At 52.2% G+C, this 13,921-nt stretch overlaps 1 protein-coding gene across 3 annotated transcripts in view; it reads left to right on the plus strand.

Moving 5' to 3' along the window:
* The window catches only part of GJC2 (gap junction protein gamma 2), a 32,121-nt gene extending 19,269 nt beyond the window's left edge, over nucleotides 1-12,852 (plus strand). For 2 of the 3 annotated variants that reach the window (XM_059838184.1, XM_059838203.1), the window contains exon 2: nucleotides 10,635-12,852. In XM_059838184.1, the coding sequence (XP_059694167.1) occupies nucleotides 10,655-11,905 (1,251 nt within the window). In that variant the 5' untranslated portion in view covers nucleotides 10,635-10,654 and the 3' untranslated portion in view covers nucleotides 11,906-12,852. Of the gene's footprint in view, nucleotides 1-5,338; nucleotides 5,452-10,634 lie in introns of those variants that run through there. The other variant, XM_059838194.1, reaches the window with a different exon arrangement.
* The last annotated feature ends 1,069 nt before the right edge of the window (nucleotides 12,853-13,921 follow it).

Here is a 13,921-nt window from a genome sequence, read left to right on the forward strand (position 1 = left end):
TTCTTGGGTTCATCCAACAGAGCTGGATGCAGGATAAAAATCAACCTGATGATGAATAAGTAGAGATTTTGTCTTTCTGTCCTTCAAGTGACACATTTGCATCAGGGTTGGTGTCACCAGTGCCCTGAAAAGCCTGAGCAGAGTTTTGTGAAGGAGCAGATTTTAGCAGCAGACCCTGGCTCAGCTTTTTCTGCTGCTTGTAAATTGGTTTTTTTAAAGAGAGTTAAGGTTCTGGCTGAGTTCTTGGGATGCAAGTCCTGATTAGCCCCAAATCTTGGAGAGCACCCAAAGCTCTGTGTGAAGGAGGGAAGAAGTTTGCACAGCTGGGATGGTTTTGTTCAGTCAGGGAGTTTGGTGGGACTGAAAATGAGCCTGGGAGCCCTGGGCTGGCATGGCAGAGTCGTGCAGCACCAGGGCCATTCCCACCTGCTCATCCCTGCCTCAGTTTCCTGAACAGCTTCCTGGGACAGCCATGCTTGTCCCTGATCCCCTCACCCCTGGAATTGTTGGTTGGGTTTCTGTTTCATCAGGAAATGGGCTCCTACTGACCCCAGGTGTGGCCCCTCCAGCCATTCACCCAACCCCTATCTCAGGATGGGGCTTCCATCCTTCCTGGGAGCTGCTGGCCTGTCCCAAAACACTCAGAGGATGTGGCCCAGCCCCAGCCCAGCCATGTCACCGGGGCAATGGCACGGCTTGGGTCCCTGGGGACACAGCTTGGGTCCCTGGGGACACAGTTTAGGACCTTGGGGACACAGCTTGGGTCCTTGGGGACATAGTTTTGGACCTTGGGGACATAGTTTGGGTCCTTGAGGATACAGATTGGGTCCTTGGGGGCACAGCTTGGGTCCCTGGGGACACAGTTTGGGTCCCTGGGGACACAGCTTGGGTCCCTGGGGACACAGTTTAGGACCTTGGGGACACAGCTTGGGTCCTTGGGGACACAGTTTTGGACCTTGGGGACATAGTTTGGGTTCCTGGGGACACAGATTGGGTTCCTGGGGACATAGCTTGGGTTCAAGGGACACAGTTTGGGTCCTTGGGGACACGGCTTGGGTCCTTGGGGACACAGTTTGGGTTTCTGGGGATACAGATTGGGTACTTGGGGACATAGTTTGGGTCCAAGGGACACAGTTTGGGTCCCTGGGGACACAGTTTGGGTCCATGGGGACACAATTTAGCAACTTGGGTCCTTGGGGACACAGCCTGGATTCCTGGGGACACAGCTTGGGTCCAAGGGACACAGCTTGGGGCCTTGGGGACACAGCTTGGGTTGCTGGGGACACAGGTTGGCCCTTGGGGAAACAGCCTGGGTCCCTGGGTATACAGCCTGGGCCCCTTGGGGACATAGTTTGGGTCCTTGGGGATACAGCCTGGGTTCCTGGGGACATAGTCTGGGTTCCTGGTGACACAGCTTGGGTTCAAGGGACACAGCCTGGGCCCCTTGGGACACAGCTTGGGTCCTGGGGTTGCTGAAGGCTCTGGAGGCTCCAGCCATGAAGAAGGGGCTCCTGTGGGAGCTGTGGCCTCTCTCCCACCAGGAAATGCAAATGGAGATGTCCCAGTGGGACACGGCTTGGACCTCAGGCCCAAGGAGCCTGCTGCAGTGGAAGGTGTCCCCAGCCATGGCCAGGGGGTGGAACTGGGGCTCTTTAGGGTCCCTTCCAACCCAAACCCTTCTGGGATTCTCCACAGGGCTCCCTTCACCTCGTCCCATCAGCCAGGCACCTGCTGCTAGAAATGTCCAATTCTCAGGGCTGGCTGGAACCAAACTGGGTAAAAATGAGCCCAAATCCTCTTCCAAACCCATGGATCCCCCCACACCTGTGTGCTCCTGGGACAGCAGCTCTGAGAGCACAGGAGGGGGTGGAGGGAAGGAGGGTACATTGAGGAAGGGGGTGTCAACCCCTGAAGCCCATCTTGAAGGGGATAAAACCTCAGAGTGCCACCCCAGATCCCTTTTTCCCCATAACTGCCACCTAATTGCTGGCAAATAAGAATAATAACACAATTCCACGGATGTTTAATCTATGCAAAAGAAAAATAATATTTTTCAAACCCCAGTATTCCTTCTTAGAGGTGCCTTTGCCAAACTTTCCATCACAAATCCCTTTCCAAGTGGGCAGCACCCACAGCCTCCAAAGGTGAGGATGAGTCCTGCATCCCACCTCCAAAAGTCAGGGGAAAAATGTTTTTAGTGAAGTTAATCCAAGAGGAAAAAGATAAGAACTAAACCTGCTGCTTCACATCTTGCTCTTGCTTGTGGTGTTCAAACATTTTTGCTTCTCAGATGGGAAATTCCATCATCTCAAAAGCTCAAATCCAACAATAATCAATAAGGTAAAAAGATGGTGGTTTTATTTATTGCAGTTTTGTCACATCTGTCTCAACAGAGCGGGCCCTGTTTTAAAAACAGCCTTATCATTTGCCCAAAGATGCATACCTTCATTGCCTTTAGTTTAAAAACTGAGCAAATGAACATCCAAAGGAGGAAAATCAGAGAAGAAAATGACCTGTCAGCACAATCCAGCACAGAGCTTTGTAGGTTTGTGCTCAGAGTGGGTAATTATGGTCTCTCCTCCCCCTGGTGTAGCAGGAGATGTTACACCAGGTCTCATGATCATTGGTGACAGCACTTCTGTATTTCCATAGGACATTTAAATAAATATGTACAGATCACTGCTCTGAAACACAAACGGTGCCTGGGGGAGAGGTGCCTTGGAGAGGTGACTCCCAGCAGCAGCCAGAATTATCCAGAGCTCCATCACACCCTTCCCCCTCTGTCTCCTCTCTTTTATTCCCATCTCTCCTGGCCAGGCATTGAACTGAGGACAGGGGGTGCTGCAGGGGTGGGTTTTTCCCTGAACACATTTATGGCTCTGCCTCCTTGCCTGGGTGCTGGTTTGGTGATGGGAAGCCCTCTGTCCCTGCCAGTCAGTGATGGCTGGAGCAGGAGCAGATGTTGCCTGACCTGCCTGGAGCACAGATGCCCCAGAAATCTTTCCCCAGCCACGAGAGCTGTGTGTATAAATAACCCTCATGGTTAGAAAGAAAAGGGCCTGGAAAATCTGCCTGACCCACGGGGCTGGGGCCACGCTGAGCTGCCTTTTATCTCTGAGCTGAGCCTGGGAGTTGTTCTCAGCTGGTTATTTTTTAAAAACCAACAGCACTTCCCTGCAGCTCTGTCCTGCACCAGCAGCAGCAGGTGGGACTTTGACTTGGGTGGGAACAAGCTCTTGGTGGCCATCCCTGAGCTCTGGGGGATGTCACAGCGTGTGGCTTTAGGAGGGACATGTGCAGGAGGGACCCTGATTGTGGGGGATGCACCCAGTGGCCCTGTGGAGTGACCACGAGGTGACCCTCTGCTGTCTCCAGAGCTGAAGGACCTTGAGGGGAGAAGGTCACTGCCCCAGCGTGCTGGAGGCCAATCCCTACCCCAGGAATAAGCAGGGATAATGTGGCCTCAGCCTGCTGCATGTTCTCACTCTCTCAGTGGGAGATCTCCAGCCCTGGATTGGTTTGGACATCCCCAACCCTTGGAGAGTTTGGAAATCTCCAGCCCTGGGGGATTTAGAGATGTCCAGCCCTGGAGGGGAGGTTTGGAGATCTCCAGCCCTGGGGGGGTTTGGAAATCTCTAGCCCTGAAGGGGGGGTTTGGATATCTCTAGCCCTGGGGGAGTTTGGAGATCCCCAACCCTTGGAGAGTTTGGAGATCTCCAGCCCTTGGAGAGGTTTGGAGAGGTCCATCCCTGAAGGGGTTTGGATATCCCCAGCCCTTGGAGAGTTTGGAAATCTCCAGCCCTGGGGGGTTTGGAGATGTACAGCTCTGAAGGGGAGGTTTGGAGATCTCCAGCCCTGGGGGAATTTGGACATCTCCAGCCCTGGGAGGGTTTGGAGATCTTCAGCCCTCGTGAGAGTTTGGTGATCTCCAGCCCTTGGAGGGGTTTGGAGATGTCCATCCCTGGAGGGGTTTGGAGATCTCCAGCCCTGGTGCTCTCCTCTGGAACCTCCCTGTGTCCTTTGGGAGAGCAAGCTGTCATTGTGCCACGTGCTGAAGTTAAAACATAAAGCCAGGGTTGTGGCAATTGAACTTTTTTAGAGGTTTATTCCCCAAAATGCCTCCCAAACCCTGGTCTTCCTGGCATGGCATATTCCCACCAAGGTGTGTTCATCCCTACACCTCACTCAGCTGACAGGGCTTTTCCTGCCTGTCTTGTGTGACTAATCCCAAACAGGGAATAAACTTATCAGTAATGATAAGTGAGTGATGAGTTTATAACAGGAAACCTCAAGGAATGGAGCTGCAATAAAATGCAGCAGATGCTGCTCCTTGCAAGAGCATCCAGGCAACAAGTTCCAGTGAGCAGGAATTAGCCTTCCAGGTCCATTCAGGCTTTTTGGGAAGCCAGAGCTCTGGATATCCTGCTTTGTTTGCACCAGGGATAAAAGTTCCCGATAACCCACACAGTTTCCAACACCCCCAGTAATCCCAGTGCAGATCTTCCCATGTTTTCTGCCCTCAGGGATTTGATCCTTGCTGGAATTTCTGTCCTGGCTGTCCATTTCCACTCTGAGCACAGCAGAAATGTTATTTATTCTGCTGACAGCACTGACAGCCCGAGCCCTGGTGCTGCTGGAATGGCAATGCCAGAGCTCCTCATGGATGGAGCAGGTGCTCCTTGGACCATCAGGGGGGAGGTTTCTTCTTGGGAACCACTTGCCTCAGGCTTCCTGTGCATCCCCATCCCTGCTATTCCTTCCTGCAGCTGCAAAGAAGCCAGAGAACTCTCTGTAGGTGCTCAAAACCCTTTCCCATCCTTCACCTGCTCTCTGCTCCCTCCACCAGCCTGGAGAGAGGGGAACCACCTCCTTCAGGGACAGCTTTTCCTGGCGGTGCAGCAGAGCAGGACCTTCAGGGCGGGTTTTCCCACTAGCGAGCTTCCCCTCCGTTGTTTTTTTATTTATTTTTAAATTTCTTTTTAAATTATTTTTTCACCCCCAACGGCCAAGCAGCTTTTGCCAGAATGCGTTTTCCACATGTTCCCCATTAGTCACGCTCTCAGCCTTTCCAAACCTCTCACCAGTGCCACAAGCTGATGCTATTAATTTACTCCCGACCGACACAAGCAAAATTCCAGGCGGCGTTCCTAAAACCAGCCCCGGCGGCTTGTTTGGATTTCAAACCAGTGCCATTCTCTCTCCTGGCCTGTCTGTGGAGCACCTTCCCAGCTTCTCCCGAGGCTTGGGGAGGGTCGGGCAGGCGGTGGGGGTCGGGCAGGGGCCGCCGGCAAAGGCGGGGTCTGAGCGCCTTAAATAGGGAGCTCCGCTTGCCCAGCGCTGGAGCGGGCTGGACCGAGCTGCTGGGGCTTCATCCAGGGCAAGGAGGAGGGACTGGAGGCACAGGAATGTCGGTGGAGGAGGGAAAGCCACCGCGAGGAGCATCATGTCTCTGTAAGTAGATTTTTTCCCCTTCCCTGTAGTTGAGGAAGTGTGCAGAACGGACTGACAGCCACCTACCACTGCCATCCAGCCAGCACTGATTTATATTTTTTTTTTTCATTCTTTGGCAAGTTTTAGACTCAGTTTTTAAAGTTTTCCCAGTTCCTACAGCTGTGCCTGAGGTTTTGTGGAAGGGTCAGAGGGTTTTGGGAAGTCATCTGTGGTGAGAACATCTCATTCCTGTACGGAGCTGCTGGTGGTTTGAGCAGTCCAACCCCTCCTTTGTAGCTGTTTTGAAGTCCAGTTTGTACCCTGGGTGTTTTTTACACACTTTGTGTCACCTCTGGAGGTGATGGATGACTGAATGAACGGATTTCAAAGCCACAGGGATGGGGAGTCTTTCTCGGGGAGATAATTCAGCCACATCAATCTACCCTGTAGTTGAGGAAGCGTGCAGAACGGACTGACAGCCACCTACCACTGCCATCCAGCTAGCACTGATTTATATTTTTTTTTTCATTCTTTGGCAAGTTTTAGACTCAGTTTTTAAAGTTTTCCCAGTTCCTACAGCTGTGCCTGAGGTTGAGTGGAGGGGTCAGAGGGTTTTGGGAAGTCACTGTGGTGAGAACATCTCATTCCTGTACGGTTCTGCCTGCTTCAGGAGCTGCTGGTGGTTTGAGCAGTCCAACCCCTCCTTTGTAGCTGTTTTGAAGTGCAGTTTGTACCCTGGGTGTGTTTTACACACTTTGTGTCACCTCTGGAGGTGATGGATGACTGAATGAACGGATTTCAAAGCCACAGGGATGGGGAGTCCTTTCTTGGGGAGATAATTCAGCCACATCAATCTACCATGTAGTTGAGGAAGCGTGCAGAACGGACTGACAGCCACCTACCACTGCCATCCAGCCAGCACTGATTTATAGATTTTTTTTTCATTCTTTGGCAAGTTTTAGACTCAGTTTTTAAAGTTTTCCCAGTTCCTACAGCTGTGCCTGAGGTTGAGTGGAGGGGTCAGAGGGTTTTGGGAAGTCACTGTGGTGAGAACATCTCATTCCTGTACAGTTCTGCCTGCTTCAGGAGCTGCTGGTGGTTTGAGCAGTCCAACCCCTCCTTTGTAGCTGTTTTGAAGTGCAGTTTGTACCCTGGGTGTTTTTTACACACTGTGTGTCACCTCTGGAGGTGATGGATGACTGAATGAACGGATTTCAAAGCCACAGGGATGGGGAGTCCTTTCTTGGGGAGATAATTCAGCCACATCAATCTACCCTGTAGTTGAGGAAGGATGCAGAATGGAGTGACAACCAGCCAGCACTGATTTATAGATTTTTTTTCATTCTTTGGCAAGCTTTAGACTCAGTTTTTAAAGTTTTCCCAGTTCCTACAGCTGTGCCTGAGGTTTTGTGGAAGGGTCAGAAGGTTTTGGGAAGTCACTGTGGTGAGAACATCTCATTCCTGTACGGTTCTGCCTGCTTCAGGAGGTGCTGGTGGTTTGAGCAGTCCAACCCCTCCTTTGTAGCTGTTCTGAAGTGCAGCTTGTACCCTGGGTGTGTTTTACACACTGTGTGTCACCTCTAGAGGTGATGGATGACTGAATGAACGGATTTCAAAGCCACAGGGATGGGGAGTCCTTTCTTGGGGAGATAATTCAGCCACATCAATCTACCCTGTAGTTGAGGAAGGATGCAGAACGGACTGACAGCCAGCCAGCACTGATTTATAGATTTTTTTTCATTCTTTGGCAAGTTTTAGACTCAGTTTTTAAAGTTTTCCCAGTTCCTACAGCTGTGCCTGAGGTTTTGTGGAGGGGTCAGAGGGTTTTGGGAAGTCACTGTGGTGAGAACGTCTCATTCCTGTACGGTTCTGCCTGCTTCAGGAGCTGCTGGTGGTTTGAGCAGTCCAACCCCTCCTTTGTAGCTGTTCTGAAGGGCAGCTTGTACCCTGGGTGTGTTTTACACACTGTGTGTCACCTCTAGAGGTGATGGATGACTGAATGAACGGATTTCAAAGCCACAGGGATGGGGAGTCCTTTCTTGGGGAGATAATTCTCCTACATCATCTAATCCTTCTGCCTGCTGCAGATCCACTCAGATGGGTTTTGTTTTTACCCACACTGCATAACTTTCACACTGCACAGAGGAACTGTGTCTGTGGCAGGTGGAAAGATGCAAAACTCTGTGTTTTGTGCTTTGATGGTTGGGATTGTGAGGAGAGGAGACACAGCCTTCTCCTAGTGCCAGTCCTGCACTGTGAACAAGTCTTTCCTTGGAAGCTTGTTTTGTTTATAATTGATTCCAAAACTTCGTGGTGCACTAACCCCCCACCCAAGCAATTAAAAGATTTGAAATCCCACAGTTTGGTCTCTGTAACCAGTGAGTCCTAAACCCCACTGGAAGTTTAACCAAACTGGTTTTAGGGAGGGGATTTTCCATCATTTCCTTCGGCTCCTGCTCTCAGACACAGTGCCAGGCAGGCAGGGGACACACAGGGGTGTCCCCAACACCAAGGTGTGACCCCACAGAGCAGGGTCCCAAGGTGCAGGAACAGCTCAGGGCTGTTCCCTGCAGATGTTCCTGCAGATCCAGATGTGCACAGAGGGCTGGGCAGCAGGGGCAGTGGCAGGACCCACAGCTCAGGGTGCAGCTGGTAGCCAGGGATGATCTTCTCAAAGCAACAACCCCTCACTTCTGTTATTTTACAAATTCCTTCCCTTTCCTCAGCTCGGGAGATTTGGGAGCACTTCATTGGGTTCTCCTTCCCAAAATGTGTCTCCTAGAGGAGACAGGGGGAGCTTTGCTAACAACCCTGACAAATAGCACTTCAAAGCTGGAACATTTACTCCAAAAGCTGTCACAGCCTTGCTCAGACCCTCCCTGCCCCAGCACACAGCTCCTGGGAGGTGCATTGGAGCTCTGGGAATTGTGTCCATGGGTGACACTTGCAAAGTGGTGAATTATCCTCAGTGTAACCTTCAGCAGCCCTTCAGGGCAGCACTGAAATTTGGATGAACTGCTCTAGGGGACATTCAAAGTGCATTTTTAAGAACAATTTGGGGCTTGCAGCTAATTTTGGGAGCTGGTGGGGGGGTTGGACACCTGCATGGGGCCAGCCAAGGTGGGGCTGCATCCAGCCCTGCCTCACCCAGGCCCGGATGCTCCACAGACAGATGCACCATGCCCCACACCCAGCAGGGTCTTCCCTTCCCAGCCCCCCATCAGCTGGAGCTTGGCTGAGTGCCTGGATTAATTCTGCAAATCATTCAACACCCCAATTTGCCCTTACCTGAATGTGAACAGGACAGAGGAAGAGTTAAATACCCCTCAGGGTGTACCCACTGTAAGGAAGCAAAAAAAGCCACTCAAACAGGGAACTTCCCCATCTCACCCCTGAATAAACCAAATTTCCTCAGTAAATAAAGAACATCTCAGTGGGCATCACTTCCCATGTCCTGCAGTGGCTGAATTACCCCACCTGCACATTTGTACTGACCAAGGCATCACTTTTGGGGCAGGAGAGGGGGATTCTGCTCCCAGCAGCTTCGAGGGTTGGTGGCAGAGAGGAGAATTTCCCCACCTCTCCTTCTGGTTGATGACCCAGCCGTGCCTCAGTTTCCCCAGCCCCAGGACAAGAATAGCACCATCTGCAGAGCTCTCCCACGGGCTCAGCCCAGCGTGTGAAGACTTGGGGGTTTGTGTTCGCAGGGGATTTGTTTGATCTGGAAATAGCAGGGTTAGAAAATTCCATCTGCCTGCTCTGGAGAGCGCTGAGCAAACCAGCCCTGCTTGGCTCCTCTCCTGGGAAGCAGTGGGAGCAAAGCTGCATTCCAGGAGGGCTGGATGTGGAGAACAGAGTGGGGCATGTTTCCCTTCCTGCTGCTGTCTGGGGCCGTGCTCCCACCAGGGAAACCCTACAGCAGAGTTTTGTGTCTCCAGTGGTGCAAATCCAGGCTGGTGTCTCATGGCATCACCAAGCCACGTTGGATGGGGCTTGAGCAACCTGGTCTAGAGGAAAGTGTCCCTCCACATGGAACAGGATGATCTTTAAGGTCCCTTCCAACCCCCAAAAATTATAGGATTTTGAGATTTTATGATTGTTTCCCCCACTCAGCCATGATCACCCAGCATGGAGAGTTCTGGTTGACGCCCACATTTCTTAAACAGCTCTTTTCCCTTCTCTTTTGTCTTTTTTTTTTTTTTTTTTTTTTTTTTTTTTTTTTGGGTGCAGGTGCTTTCCCTACTGCTCTCATCTCTCAGTATCTGTGCCAGTCAAGCAGTGAAATTGCCTCCTGTCTTTAGTGCTGCCTGAGGTCACCCAAGGAACTCGGGCTGAGGCCCTGCTGCACGTTAAGCTAAACACAAAATGCTTGTTACAAGCTCTTCCTCCCCAGCTGTCCAGGTCTCCTAATAAATCCATGGTTTTCTCTTGAAAGCTTCTCAAGGTTTATTTTTGAAAGAGTCTGTATTTGATTAAAGTTTTGTTTTGTTTTGCTTTGTTTCAAGAGGAACTTAAAAGGGCCATCAGCCTGTAAACATAAATATTCCCATTCTTTCACTGATTCTTTGCATTTTTCTGGGTTTACTAATGAAAGATATTTCAACAGGGCAAGTCTCTGTGTTGTGGGAGCATCCTCCACTGCTCCAGCCTTGACCAGCCTTTAAGGGGAGAAATTTTCCCTAATATCCAATCTAAATCTCCCCTGGTGCTGATTGAGGCTCTTTCCCTCTGCTCCTGTCCCTGTTCCCTGGGAGCAGAGCCCGAACCCCCGATCTGTCCCCTCCTGTCAGGAGCTGTGCAGAGCCACAAAGTCCCCTCTGAGCCTCCTTTTCTCCAGGCTGAGCTCCCTACCAGCTCTCTCAGCCTCTCCTGGTCCTCCAGACCCTTCCCAGCTCTGTTCCCTTCTCTGGATTCACTCCAGCCCCTCAGTGTCTTTCTTGTCATGAGGAGCCCAAAACTGACCCCAGGATTCGAGGTGTGGCCTCTCCTGGGCCTCTCCTGGTGCTCCAGCCCCTTCTCCAGCTCCATTCCCATCTCTGCACTCACTCCAGCCCCTCAATGTCCTTCTTGTCATGAGGAGCCCAAAACTGACCCCAGCATTTGAGGTGTGGCCCCACCAGTGCCCAGCACAAGGGTCAGTCACTGCTCTGGCACAAGATGTCACCTCCCATCCCTGTTTTTTTTATCTCCCCCTCTTCCTGCAGGTTCTAACTGAGCAGCCCTTATGACCAACATGAGCTGGAGCTTCCTCACCCGCCTGCTAGAAGAGATTCACAATCACTCCACCTTCGTGGGGAAGGTCTGGCTCACCGTGCTCATCGTCTTCCGCATCGTCCTGACGGCGGTGGGGGGCGAGTCCATCTACTCCGATGAGCAGAGCAAGTTCACCTGCAACACCAAGCAGCCGGGCTGCGACAACGTCTGCTACGACGCCTTCGCGCCGCTCTCCCACGTCCGCTTCTGGGTCTTCCAGATCATCATGATCTCCACGCCCTCCGTCATGTACCTGGGCTACGCCATCCACAGGATCGCCCGCTCGGCCGAGGAGGAGGAGAAGCTCAAGGGCTTCAAGAAGAAGAAGCAGTTTGCCCTCAACTGGCAGGCCGTGCGCAACATGGAGGACGCCATGGAGGCCGACGAGGAGGAGCCCATGATCTCCGACGACGCGGCCGAGCACGACAAGGCCAACAAGGCACAGCCCAAGTGCAAGGAGCAGCAGAAGCATGACGGGAGGAGGCGCATCCAGCAGGAGGGACTGATGAAGATCTACGTCTTCCAGCTCCTCACCCGGGCTTCCTTCGAGGTTTGCTTTTTGATAGGGCAGTATCTGCTCTACGGTTTCGAGGTGGAAGCTTATTACGTCTGCAACAGGGTCCCTTGCCCCCACACCGTGGACTGCTTCGTGTCCCGGCCCACGGAGAAGACCATCTTCCTCCTGGTGATGTACGTGGTGAGCTGCCTGTGCCTGCTGCTGAACATGTGCGAGATGTTCCACCTGGGCTTCGGGACCATCCGCGACGCCATCCGCAACCGGAAAATCAACAGCTTCCGGCAGCCGCCCTACAACTACGCCTACCCCAAGAACATCTCCTGCCCTCCCGAGTACAACCTGGTCGTCAAATCCGAGAAATCCACCAAGATCCCCAACAGCCTGATGGCCCACGAGCAGAACTTGGCCAACGTGGCTCAGGAGCAGCAGTGCACCAGCCCCGACGAGAACCTGCCGGCCGATCTGTCCACGCTGCACAAGCACCTGCGGGTGGCCCAGGAGCAGCTGGACATCGCCTTCCAGAGCTACAGCAGCACCCAGGCCAACACGCAGCCCTCTCGGACCAGCAGCCCCGCCTCGGGGGGCACCGTGGTGGAGCAGAACAGGGCCAACACCGCCCAGGAGAAACAAGGTGCTAAGCCCAAGGCCTCGCTGGAGAAAGGCAGCTCCAGCAGTAAAGACGGGAAGACGTCTGTGTGGATATAACTGTGTCAGGAAGGCGTGAGCGGGGTTTTGATTTTGGTTCGTTTCTGGTTTTCGGTGTTATCTCGCGTTTGTTTCGCAGGGCGCGGTTTTTGTGTGGAAGTCAAGAGTGTAAAAGGAGTTTTGGACCAGTTTAGTCCTGTCTTCCAGTTAACAAAAGACATTTCTTCCCTGTTTCCAACGTGTTCTCCTGCTGGGAACCTCCAGTGAGTAACAGCAAACCCTCCCCACCTCCCAGCCCCTGGCTCAGCAGCAGAGCCCCCAGCAGAGACTGGACAATGTGCTGTGCTGGGAAGAGGAGCTGCTGGTGGCTCAGGAGGGAAGTGAGGCTGACAGGGATCAGCCACCCTCCTGCACGGCAAGGCTCGAGTGCTGCAGGCCAGGCAGTGTTTAATTACTAAACACCCTTAATCAAATTAATTCCTGATCCTTTGGTAAGAGAACCAGTGACATATTGCAGGGACCTTTGTGGCAGGCTCACAGCTGAGGCCTGTCTGGGCTGGCAGATGCCAATGGAGGCCTCGTTGGATGCTGTGAGCCAGAGCTGGCACCCACGTCGGGTCTGGGGCAGGAACACAGCGAATGGACCCAAAACCAGCACAGGGCTGAAGGTTTCATCTTTCCTTCCTCTGCTCCAAACCCTCCGGAGCAGCAGCGAGCAGTGACATTGCATCCTACTGGTGCCTGTGTAGCACTTGCTACAGATGTGATGGGAATTGTTGCAGTTACAGGGTTTTTAACAAACTGCTGCTTCACATCATCAGAAAGTGCCTTTATGCAACCAGGAAAACAAAAGTGTAAAGGGTTGAGGCTCCTTTACTTGCTGAATTTTAAGCAATCGGCGTCGGCAAATTTGTTTTTCTGATTAACTGAGGAAAAGCACTGTTGGCAAATTTGTTTTTCTGATTAATCAAACCCTTATAAATAGTGGCAGGAGGCAGATCTATGCACAGTGGTGTGTGTGTGTGTCCATGTGTAGATACAGACACTATGAACACGTGAGTGTGAACGTAGACATAGAGAGCTAGGTGTAAATGTGATATCAACCCCCTGCTCCTTCTACAGCCTTGCACCTCCCCTGAGAAAACCCAGCTGCTCCAGGGCTGGGGCTGATCTCATCCTGGGCCTTTTAGCCTCCATCCCCAGCTGGGGAACTGGGAGGGGTCCCACACTTGCTGGGGGGGGGGGGCTTTGCAGAAGGCTTCAGTGGGGACAGGACCAGGACAAAAGCAGGAAGTTTTTCCTGAGTTTATGGGGAATTTTTTCAGCTGGGCTTGACTTTGGGGTGGTTTTCATGCACTTAAAGTACTTTGGGTGTGTGTTAAAATCAAGCTGCTGAGCTCCAAGGATCCTACTGTTCTTTGTCAGAGGGTGGTTTCATCTCCACCACAGAGAACCCAGACAGGCAGAGCCTTCAGGATCAAACCTATTGCAAAAGAAGTAACCTCTCCCTGAGCACTGCACTGTCCCTGTGCCAAGCTGTTCCCTCAGGCTGTGCCAGGATTTCTTATCCATGGGATATTCCTGACTTCTCTCTGGACATCCCTCTCATGTCCTTGAGGTCAGCCCCTAACAGCCCTGAAGATGCCTGCTCCCTTTGGCCATTCTTGGGAACAGGCAGGGAATTTGGATATGCCCTTCATCCCCTGGGAACTTTGGCTGAGCTGTGTGATGCATTAGAGAACAGTCCTGGAAGCAAAAAAAAAAAGTAGAATTAAAAGGAAAGCAGAGAAACATCCTACAAGGTATCCAGCAGCAAATATTCAGCTTTGTGGCTTTGTGTAGCTGTCTAGGGAACCTTCCAGGCCTGCTCCTGATCCTGCTGAAGGCATTGGTAAAATGCCTGGAATGCTGTTTGCTCTTGCAGCTCGAGATCTTCCCCTCACAAAAGGGTAAGTGGGTCCAGGAGGAGGATCAGCACGGCAGCAGCCAGCAGTGCCATCCATCCATCCATCCATCCATCCATCCATCCATCCATCCATCCATCCATCCATCCCTCCATCCATCCCTCCATCCATC

The sequence above is a fragment of the Haemorhous mexicanus genome, chromosome 1 (assembly GCF_027477595.1).
Source record: "Haemorhous mexicanus isolate bHaeMex1 chromosome 1, bHaeMex1.pri, whole genome shotgun sequence".
In the NCBI taxonomy this organism is placed as follows: domain Eukaryota; kingdom Metazoa; phylum Chordata; class Aves; order Passeriformes; family Fringillidae; genus Haemorhous; species Haemorhous mexicanus.